Source organism: Nerophis ophidion, linkage group LG15, assembly GCF_033978795.1.
Source record: "Nerophis ophidion isolate RoL-2023_Sa linkage group LG15, RoL_Noph_v1.0, whole genome shotgun sequence".
Classification (NCBI taxonomy): Eukaryota; Metazoa; Chordata; class Actinopteri; order Syngnathiformes; family Syngnathidae; genus Nerophis; species Nerophis ophidion.
In genome coordinates, this window is record NC_084625.1 from 37,833,297 (window position 1) to 37,845,487 (window position 12,191).

A 12,191-nucleotide genomic window follows, 5' to 3' on the forward strand; every position below is an offset into this window, starting at 1 on the left:
ACTAAAATAACTACTACTACCACTACTATTACTACTATCACTACTACTGCTACTACCATTAATAGTATCATTACAACTACAACTACCACTACTATTACTAGTGCTACTAGTACTATTACTACTGCTCACCTGTGTCTTTGCTCTTGACCGCCCATGCGGTGCTGATGTCACTTCCTCCATGAGAACCGGAGGACTGCACATGCGTGTTAGACGAAGCGGCAGGTTTGATGTCAGCCTTCATGGTGGCGTCCAATGATGTCAGTGAGTCATCCGGAAATGGAGCAAGGCGATTGGACAGAAGGCCGTGTCTCAGAGTGTGAGTCAGCTTGAGTCGTCGAAAGCGGTTTGACATTCGACTCCACCAAGACTGGAAGAGATATGTTAGTATTGTGGGTGTGTTCAATAAAACATTTTACATTTAGTATATAGTAATGAAATATATAACATCATTATTCTATGTTCTAGAACAAATGAGTCGACGTCGTTAAATGATAATTATCTATCCATTCATTCATCTTCTTCCGCTTATCCGATGTCAGGTTGCAGGGGCAGCAACTTAGGCAGAAAAGCCCAGACTTCCCTCGGCCCATTCCGAGGAATTCCTAGCCAGCTTGGAGGCATAGTCCCCCCAACGTGTCCTGGGTCTTTTCCATGGCCTCCTACCAGTCAGGCGTGGCCTAAATACCTGCCCAGGTAGCCATTTGGGGGGCATCCTGAGTCTTGATCAGATGCCCGAACCACCTAATTTTTACTCCAAGCTCCTCCTGAATAACAAAGCTTCTCAACCTATCTCTAAGGTAGACCCCATAGAGATAGGGTTTCCCCACCCGATGGAGGAAACTCATTTCGGCCGCTTGTACTCATGATTGTGTCGTTTCGGTCACAACCCAAATCACATGGCCGTAGGTGAGTATAGGAACGTTCCTATACTCACCTCGATCGACCTGTTAATTGAGAGTTCAACTACCTCTACACCATGAGGGATCGATTTTGAAGACGCCGCACCAATCCGCCTGTCAATCTCACGATCCACTCTTCCCTCACTCGTGAATAAAACTCGGATGTACATGAACTCCTCCATTTGGGCCAAGATCTCCATCCCAAACCGGATATTAAACTCCACCCTTTTCTGGACATGAACCATGAATTCGGACTTGGAAATGCTGGTTGTCATCCGAGTCGTTTTACATTCAGCTGTGAACCAATTCATTGAGAGCCACCAAACTGAATCTCCTCAATGCCCTGATTGTGCCTAGAAATTTTGTCCATAAAAGTTATGAACAGAATTGGTGATAAGAGGCAGCTGTGGCAGAGTCCAACCCTCAATTAATTATTGAATTTGTTACAAACAGGGTCAGTGATACCAAATTTGTATTTCACAAAAATTGCTGCTTGATTTGTATATTGTTCATATATTATCACCTCAGATGCCAAATATTTTGAGGAAAATCTTATTTTACTTTCAACCTCTTCGTTAAGAAATGACCTGGCACTGAGGGCAAGAAGACTTTAGTTTTACTGCTAAATTAATCATTATAATATAACTATTACATAATACAATCATCAGTAATATTGCTGGGTTGCACAAAGTATGGTTGTTATCACCTTGGATTTGAGAACAAAGAAGTCAACAAAAATATTGTAGATAGAAATCAAGGGAAAGCAAAGTGAAAATGTTGTATACATAAACTGTGTAAATATCTCCAATAGATATTTTTGGTTTAAAGATATTGTCACTTTTTCTGGTGAGATGATCCATCATAACTGTAAAAAAAAGTTAAGATAATTCACTCTGGTCGAATCAACAGGGTTGCGTTTTCAGTGAGCACTTTGTCAATGTTTGTATAATTTTAAAATAAACTATTAAATATTACAATAATTATTACGATAACATTATAATCTCCATATACTTACATGTGAAAACTTTATTTCCGGAAACTTCTACATGGAATGATTTGTGTGTTCTTGTGTTTGGTGCAATGTTTAACATCAAGAAAACATAACTAAATACTACCAGATACAACTGTATCTGGATATAGCTATATATTGTTGAAACTTAACACTGCTGGTCAACACTGAAGCAACTAAATGTAATTAAATGTAAATAAATTTAAAGGCTGAGTCTCGTTTCTGAAATGTATCTTTGCAAAGGTGTTTCATTCGTTCAATGAAACGATGCACAAATATCACAATTGATGTGATATTGGTATAATGAGCCGAAAGATCTCGCTATATTGACAATATTTCTTCTTTAAGAGAAAATCGCCCACTTTTGGAGTCACATAACAGCACATTTAGCTGAGGTTTTAAGCAGCTGTCACTGACTTCGAGTTTAAAAACAAACCACAGGATTGCAGTGGTGACTGACATTTAATGCAAAAATAACGTGTTAGTTTGCTAGGTGGCACTTATACCACACCAAGTGGCCCGTAAACACTGGAAACTGGCCCAAGCAGGCTGGTGACAGTGCTGCTGTCCTTTTTTTTCAACAGTTTAACAGGTACTGTGGTATTTATGACCAAGCAGCAGCAGCAACAACCGCCATCACAAAAGCTAATCATGACAATCATGTTAAAGATGCTTGTTAAAACTATAACCTTGGTATTGCTGTCTTTTTACTTGGAGCAGTAAAAGATGTATAAGAATTCAATTAAAATAATCAAATTACTTGTAGTTTCAGTTTCAATTTGTGGAAAGACAGATTTATTTATTAGTTGATTAATGCAAAGTTATAAAACATCTGAAAAAAATCACCTGCATTGTTTTGTGACTCACTTCAATAACAATGTCATAGACTTTGTGAGTGTAGTTACTTTTCAGGTTGTTGTAAGTCAACAAGACAGTGTGAGAAGCAGGACAAGTTGACTTCAGAAAGTAATAGGGCAACAGTCCCCTCGAATACTGAAAGGGTAATGAAAATAGGCGCCGATCCCATGGGTTCTTCGGGGCCCAAGCACCCACGGACAATGCTGAGCAACTTTCAATCTTTAAAAACCATCCATCCATTTTCTACCGCTTACTCCCTTTGGGGTTGCGGGGGGCGCCGGTGCCTATGTCAGCTACAATCGGGCGGAAGGCGGGGTACACCATGGACAAGTTGCCACCTCATCGCAGGGCCAACACATTCACACTCACATTCACACACTAGGGCCAATTTTTAGTGTTGCCAATCAACCTATCCCCAGGTGCATGTCTTTGGAAGTGGGAGGAAGCCGGAGTACCCGGAGAGAACCCACGCATTCACAGGGAGAAAACTCCACACAGAAAGATCCCAAGCCCGGGATTGAACCCCAGACTACTCAGGACCATCGTATTGTGAGGCAGACGCACTAACCGCTCCGCCACTGTGAAGCCCATTCTTTAAGTTTTGACAAATCTGACTTTTTGTAGTTAATTTTGTGTTGCGTTTGGTCCGTTTTACGAAATAATAAAGCCACAAATCATATGGGATATTAACTTTGCTGAACGTCCATTTTTTTTTATACACACACACTGAGCACCCACGGGCAGAAATGTAGATCAGCGCCTATGGTAATGAGTGTAAGGAAGCCAACAATAAATCAGATCCTATACTTTGAAACCAAACAGAAACTAAATTGGAGTAAAAAAAAAAAAGTACCTTCAGGCCTCCTTTGTCATCAGGCAGAACAGGAGTGTTGTTGAGAGAAGGTCTGCTTTTAGAATGAGTTGTCCTGCCACGTTGTTTGGACCTGTCCTTGTCCACTTGCATACACACTGACGCTAACAGACGCACCAACTCTGTGTCTGCCAACAAACACAGAAGATGACAAATATTCAGTAAATTTACAACAACAACACAGACGAATGAATAACCCACACATTTTGTTGACTTTATGTTGAAGGATCAAGGCCTGACGGAGGCAAGAGAACGTTGAGTGCTATCTTGAAAGATTTAACTTCCCTCTCCCACGCTCACCTAAAAGTGCAGCACGTTGGGAGGATCGAATCAGAATGAGACCTGGTGCTCCACAAGTTGCTCTTTCAACTGAGGTACCATTGAAGCAACTACGGCACATAGCTTGCATTCTTCATTAACAAAGATGGGATGAGGTGGCGACTAGTCCAGGGTGTACCCTGCCTCCTGCCCAAATCCAGCTGAGATAGGCTCTAGCACCCCCCGCGACCCCAAAAGGGACAAGCGCTAGGAAATGGATGGATGGATTGTAACATTGTCCATTAGGAGTTCAAAGGGGTTTTCACATCACTAGGTAAATCTTCTCACTCACTAAGGTTCCATACAGGAAATTAGTCTGATTTAAAAAAAAAAAACATTTTACATTCCATTTGTCCATGCACACTCTTAAATGAGACTATTGGTCATACGCCACGTGCCTCCTGTACACTATAAGGCAGGGGCGCTCACACTTTTTCTGCAGGCGAGCTACTTTTCAATTGACCAAGTCGGGGAGATCTACCTCATTCCTATTTATAATTTATATTTATTTATTTATGAAAGAGACATTTTTGTTAACAAGTTAATGGTGTTTAATGATAATACAAGCATGTTTAACACACATAGATTCCTTTCTTTCATGAAGACAAGAATATAAGTTGGTGTATTTGATTCTGATGACTTGCATTGATTGGAATTAGACAGTGGTGCTGATAACGTCCGCATTTTCAAATGGAGGAAAAAAAAAGTACTCCTTTCTGTCCAATACCACATGAAAGTGGTTGGATTTGGCATCTCATTTGTCCAACTTGCATACTCGTTTTTAAACACTTTGTTATGAGAGTAGCATATGTGTGTGGCCCTTTAATGTCTGGCAGCAGGTGAGTGACGTCAGTGAGAGTGCGGGTGGGCAAGCAAGTGAGAAAGCTGTCGCTGAGGGCGAGGGAGAAATACATTGGCATCAAACTCCGTAGCTTGCTAGCTTGTGCACGCTAGCTTTCTGAGACTCTTATTTTGTTAGCACAGGCAGGATGAAACAGGGCTTTTATGGTGAAGACAGGAACTGTGCAGTCGGTCTTTAGAGTTTTGACAGTAGGTACGGAGTCTCTAGAAATAAAATGTGTTTCTCTGCGTCCGCCCAGTTAGTGATTTTTTTCTTAAATATGAGCTTGCAGCAGCCAGCGTCATCTCACAAGATCCTCGGGTGCCGAGAATGTCAAACAACTGACGAAAGTGAAGTCTTGGTATGATTGATGATTGCTCATTTTTATGTATATTTTTTAATGCCTGGCTTGAGATCGACTGACACACCCTCCGAGATCGACCAGTCGATCGCGATCGACGTAATGGGCACCCCTGCTATAAGGTGTTTCCATGGGCTGTAGGAGGCTTAATTAGAGCCAAACAATCTGAGAAATCGGAAAAATTTAGTGCATGGACATGTACTAAGTGATAGCAGGAAGGCACCTGCCTCAAGGTTCTCCAGTAGTTGCACATACACCGTACGAGTTGTCATGTAGTTGTACAAACCCCGTTTCCATATGAGTTGGGAAATTGTGTTAGATGTAAATATAAAAGGAATAAATTGATTTGCAAATAATTTTCAACCCATATTCAGTTCAATATGCAACAAAGACAACATACTGTATTTGATGTTCCAACTGATAAACATTTTCTTTTTGTGAAAATAATCATTAACTTTAGAATTTGATGCCAGCAACATGTGACAAAGAAGTTGGGAAAGGTGGCAATAAATACTGATAACGTTGAGGAATGCTCATCAAACACTTATATGGAACATCCCACAGGTGTGCTGGCTAATTGGGAACGCTTGGGTTCCATGATTGGGTATAAAAGCAGCTTCCATGAAATGCTAAGTAATTCACAAACAAGGATGGGGCGAGGGTCACCACTTTGTAAGCAAATTTTTGAACAGTTTAGAACAACATTTCTCAACGAGCTATTGCAAGGAATTTAGGGATTTTACCATCTACGGTCCGTAAAATCATCAAAACGTTCAGAGAATCTGGAGAAATCACTGCACGTAAGCAATGATATTACGGAATTTTGATCCCTCAAGCAGTACTGCATCAAAAACCGACATCAGTGTGTAAAGGATATCACCACGTGGGCTCAGGAACACTTTGTAAAACCACTGTCAGTAACTACAGTTGGTCGCTGCATCTGTAAGTGCAAGTTAAAACTCTACTATGCTAACCTGAACCCATTTATCAACAATATCCTGAAACGCCGCCGGCTTGGCTGGGCCCGAGCCCACCTGTGATGGACTGATGCAAAGTGGAAAGGTGTTCTGTGGTCTGACAAGTACAGATTTCAAATCATATTTGGAAACAGAGGACGTGGTGTCCTCCAGAACTAAGAGGAAAATAACCATCCGGATTGTTATAGGCGCAAAGTTCAAAAGCCAGCATCTGTGATGGTAAGGGGTTGTATTAGAGCCCAAGGAATGGGTAACTTACACATCTGTGAAGGCACCATTAATGCTGAAAGGTCCATACAGGTTTTGGAGCAACATATGTCGTCATCCAAGCAAGGTTATTACGGACTTATTTCAGCAAGACAAGTGTTACAACAGCGTGGCTTCGTAAAAAAGGATTGTGGGTACTTTCCTGGCCCGCCTGCAGTCCAGACCTGTCTCCCATCGAAAATGTTTGACGCATTATGAAGTGTAAAATACGTCAGCGGAGAGCCCGGACTGTTGAACGACTGAAGCTCTACATAAAAAAAGAATGGGAAAGAATTCTACTTTCAAAGCTTCAACAATTAGTTTCCTCAGTTCCCATATGTTTATTGAGTGTTGTTAAAAGAAAAGGTGATGTAACACAGTGGTGAACATGTCCTTTCCCAATTACTTTGGCACGTGTTGCAGCCATGAAATTCGAAGTTAATTATTATTTGCATAAAAAAAATAAAGTTTATGAGTTTGAACATCAAATATCTTGTCTTTGTTGTGCATTCAATTGAATATGGGTTGAAAATGATTTGCAAATCATTGTATTCCGTTTATAGTTACATCTAACACAATTTCCCAACTCATATGGAAACGGGGTTTGTAATTAAGACCCCATCTTTTCTCGGTGAGGCTCCTGATTCTTACTGGGAGAGGTCTAAAACAATCAACTCTGGTTGAACAGAAAGGTGGGTTATTGGGTTGAAGTCGAGCAGTTGGATAATTAGCCATATTGAAAACATCCAAGCTGTCGGCTTTCCCTGCCTCCTACAATCCAAAATTTGCATCGGAATTCAGTGAAAACTCTTTACGGTTCACGGTGGAGCAGTAACTCTTTAGGGTATTTTATGACAAGCTGATGCAAGATGGTAACATGGATTATATCTAAATCTGATCCTTCTGCATGCCACAACCTTTCACCCACTCTGAGCAGTCTTTTGGCTTCTTCATATTCTGCTGAAAGTGATGTAACGCGACCGTATGAACACAGAGAACATCAATGTTTGAGAGCGTTTAACTCCTCAGGCAAACAACTCTTGCATTATACAAAAGTTTGTAAGATTTTCTGCTCATAGGAAGTAAGCAACTGAATGTGGGGATGGATTACTGGCATCAGCCGCCAAGTAAAAGGAGTGAGCTGTCTCCTGAAGAAGCTTCTTCCAAGTGGAACACTTAACAGGGCTTAGGAAGTTATGTGGACAAATAGTTGGTGCACAACAGTTCCCAGGAAGGCAAATTTCCTTAGCTCTTTGGGATCCGGTTCCCGCTCAGATGAAGGCATAGCGGGACATTAAGTCTCTGACAGGTAAAATAAATGTTGGACCTTTGTTCATTGATTATTTTCTGCAGGATGAGTCCACGAACCCTTTGAAACGAATAATCCAGAACAGCACAGTCATGGACTCATTATCATCCACCATTTGCATTAAGGATACTGATCAATGGTGAGAGGCATTGCAAAAGACGTGACTTCTAGTTGTGTTGACAGTAACACCGATAGAAGGCAAAAAGGAACAAAATAACTTGATGTTACAGATGAGTACCATTCACATTTCAACCTATACAGTACTGATTCCCAGACCTGGGAATCGATACCAATGTCCTACAGTACCAGTTTTTGTTACTGTTGTGTGTATTCATGTGTTATTAAATATACATTTCTTTATTAACATTGACATAATTTTTTTATTTGGCATTTAACATCCATCCATCCATCCATTTTCTACCGCTTGTCCCTTTTGGGGTCGCGGGCGGTGCTGGAGCCTATCTCAGCTGCATTCGGGCGGAAGGCGGAGTACACCCTGGACAAGTCGCCACCTCATCGCAGGGCCAACACAGATAGACAGACAACATTCACACTCACATTCACACAATAAGGCCAAATTAGTGTTGCCAATCAACCTATCCCCAGGTGCATGTTTTTGGAGGTGGGAGGAAGCCGTTTAAGAATGAGCTGAAAATAACTGTTGTATAGTGGTTAAATATATGTATATGTATTTGCAATTTTAGGAAGGTAAATCACAGCACATACTAAATGTTTCTAAAGCTCTCTTGGGAGGTAGAAGGTACTCAGTGACATGCAGTTCTATATCGGCCATATAAACTGACATTCACAGATAGACCACTTCCCTTCACTGTTCTTGGCAGCGCTACTTTGATGAAAAAAATGTCTCCAACTCACATAGAGTCCACAAAATATCTTTATGGAGCCGTGTTTCTTTGAACATCATCAAGTTTGATTTCCTGTACTCAAAAAACAAACTTTGCTCCTACATTTCCTTCTCTAGCATTCGGTGTATAGCAGTTTTCGTCCAAAAGTCAAGCTGATTCAAGATTGTAAAATTGATTATTCAACTCACACTGTGGAAGCAATTGTCAACATAGAAGGAGAGCGCAACTTGCATGAGCAGAGTCTGGTGTCTCATTGTCCCTGACAACACAAACGTATTTCAGTCGCACAACACACTCTAAAAGAGTACACTGAAAAAACTCTTAAAAACAACACCTAAATGGCATAAGAAACTGGTAACGACTATTCAGCAGAGCAGTGCAACCAAAAGCAAACAAAGGTATCAGAATATGGCACCTTTTGACTTTATGTGAATCAATATCGATTGAATTTGGTGGGTGCCTATAAAAGTACCGAATTGAGAATCAATCTCTACTTGAGGTGTTGTGGAGCGGAACGCTCCTTTACCCAGTGCAACCATTTTTAAAGGAGATCTGCAGGCTGGATTAGGTCATCCCAGTCAATGTTGGACTTCCACATGAACAAGTGGAAATGGCACAATGAATCCCATCGGGTTGTAGAATTTGACAACAACAAAGTAGACATTTCTGAATGTAGGAACTGAAGATTCAGTAGCATGATTATATGAACTTTAAGCAAACACAGCATAGTCCATGGCTGGGTTCGTTATCCTTTACCTTGGATAATCCCAGTTGACTATTAGTTGACGTTGCTTCAGGATGTAGGTGTGCCACAAATTCTGGCATGTTGCAAACCCACTACCAGAGCTCAAAGCCTCCCTTGTTTAGAAAAGTACATTCAGATTGTCAATCAGAACCTTGGCATCTTCAACCCTACTAACACTGCGGAAGCAATTGTCCATATAGGAGCGCGCAACTTGTATGAGGAGAGAGTCCGGTGTCTCATGGTCCCTGACAACAGGGGCTGTAGGTTCTTTTTATTAGGATAACATCTGCCACTCAAAAATCGGTGCTTCAGATGCCTTCTACACGTTCCGCCATAAGAATTGGAGGGATGGTTTGTCGCGGGCCAGTAAGCACATCTGGTGGAACATTGCTTGATATCCCCACTTTTGGCCATAACATAGCGTCGGAACCACAGCAGCACCGCAATCATGGTAGGGCTTAATGTTGGCCCATTCAGATACTGGTCATAGAAGCAAGAAGAGCTGACAACCACGCTGTCCTTTCTATCACGGTGCACCATTCGATATGTACTATGACTCTGTAACATTTGCTGCAACCGCTGTAGAATTCTTAGCAACATATTCTGTCTGTCTTAATAAGTTTGTTAATTACAGTCAGAGGTTGCAGGTTCACAGCCATTTGCGTTCAATGCCGCATAAGTTTGGAATTACGGCATCTGGAGGTGTACATAGCAAGTGGCTGGTTGGCGACTTTGCAGAGGAGTAGCTTAGCGATGGACACCCTCAACCGGTATAAGTTCAGAGATTGTAAAATGCTGAGATCTTATTGGTTTCCTTGCTGACATATGGGAGAATATCCATTTGCCAAAGATGTTCCACATTCTTGAGGAATTTGTACATTTGGATTCAGTGACAGTGGCAGACAGGAGGGTTGATGGGGAGAGACGGGTATTAAGGTGGGACCATGTGAGGACACACACTCGCTGGCCTACGCATATGCAACCTTACAACATGCATATTATGTTAAATTCTACAGTATGATAAAAACATTATGTCAATTGTACAGTGGAAGAAAAACATATGTTTTGTTAATAGTATAGTGGAATAAAGCAATACAATAGTTAAAGCAATAGTTAATTGTATAGTATGATAAAAACATATTACGGTATGTTAATAGTATAGTGGAAGAAAAACATATGTAATAGTAACAGTGTATGAAAAAAAATACATGTTGAATGTATATTAAAACATGCATTCATCTTAAAAGTATAGTGTAATAAAATCATGCCACATATTTGATAGTTTTGACCAATGCAACATTACACACAGTTTGAACAGCAACAATGTTTGAATATCTACTTAATTGATTCTTTGGCGCACCACAGTCTGAGAATCACTGGAATAGTGTAAAAAAATATGTTATGTTAAATGTATAATAAAAACATGCATATTATGTTATGTGAATTAAATAGTGTAAATTGTGCGTAAGTATGAATGTGAGTGTTTTTAAATATGTGCTTGGTCACAGTCTTGACCAAAGTTAGTTGGGATCCAGATGACCCGTGGCCCTAATGAGGACAAGCAGTACAGAAATTATGACAATGTAAGTCAGTACCTGGATCATTGAGCAGCATAACCAAATCAAATGCTGTGTATCCATTCTTTGCCCGAAGATTGACATCAGCCCCCTGACTCAGTAGGTACTTGACAACATCTTTATTTCTGAAATAAACAAAAAAGTGATTTGTTTCACACAATGGAAGGGCATAACGTCGCCTTGAAGGCAACAGAGGGAATTCCTCCGCAAGGAAATAGCTCGGGAAGGCTAAAATGCTCTTTGCTTTTCGGGGGATTTGCTGGTTGCAGAAGAAGTTTAAGTCCCTTAGTTTTACTCCGGTAATCTTAGAGCAAGATTTAACAATACTGGTCAGGCTGTTTCGGTCTTTAACTGAAAGACAGTGAAACCAACAAATAAAAGAAAAACTCATAACATTCTCAATAAAAACAACTGAGTACAAAAGGCCTGACAGACAAAAATAATTTAATGTTCAGAGAAAATGGATTCTGTTGTGCTTGCTTTACTATAAAATCTGTGTTCACAACTTGAGCTGGTTGTCAAAAAAGGTCCCCGAGTATATATATGATGAAATAATGTCAACTCGTTTGTTATGTATGATGTACTTTGTAAAAATTTCCTTCATACGTCTAAAATAAATACTTAATTATTTGGTTTTAGATACATTTAAATCCAAAAAGTTCCATTCCCACTAGGAGATCAAATCCGTTAGGCCCTCTCATGTTTTGATTGTGAACCATAGTGGAGGAACAGCAGTGCCGTGTCATCAGAGAATTTAATCAGATAGTGGTCTTCCTGCCTACTCCTACATTCATCAGTAAACATAATAAAAATTAAGGGTGAAAGGACACATCCTTGGGGTGAACCCGTGGAGATGGTTACAGAGTTAGAGAGACAGCTGTTTACAGAGACTCTTTGCTCTCTGCCAGTTAAAATATCCATAATACAAGCTAGTGAGACAATTCTAATTTAGACACAAGGCTCTCTATTAGGAGATGTGACTGCATTGTATTAAATGCTGGAGAAAAATCAGCAAATAAGAGCCTGGCATGAGCTTGTGGCTTCTCTAAGTGTTTGTAGAGGTTGTTAAGTATAAAAAGCTTTGCATCATCTACACCTTTCCCTGCTTGATAAGCAAATTGTAGTGGATTAAGTCCCTCTATAGAAGGCATGACCAGGCCTTTAACAATTTTCTCAAAGATTTTCAAGATTAATTACGTTAATGCAACTGGTCTAAAATCAATAAGTTCTTTAGATGTACATGTTTTTGGGATGGGGATCGCAATAGAATAATAATAATAATAATAATAACAATAATGGATTGGATTTATATCG

General features: G+C 40.3%; 1 protein-coding gene across 3 annotated transcripts in view; it reads right to left on the reverse strand.

Moving 5' to 3' along the window:
* The window catches only part of LOC133569640 (ankyrin repeat and SAM domain-containing protein 6-like), a 44,086-nt gene that overhangs the window by 20,304 nt on the left and 11,591 nt on the right, over window positions 1-12,191 (reverse strand). For all 3 annotated transcript variants that reach the window (XM_061922124.1, XM_061922122.1, XM_061922125.1), the window contains 3 exons: window positions 10,896-11,002; window positions 3,620-3,765; window positions 130-367 (listed from right to left, as the gene is read on the reverse strand). In XM_061922124.1, coding sequence (XP_061778108.1) covers window positions 130-367; window positions 3,620-3,765; window positions 10,896-11,002 — 491 coding nt within the window. The remainder of the gene's footprint in view (window positions 1-129; window positions 368-3,619; window positions 3,766-10,895; window positions 11,003-12,191) is intronic.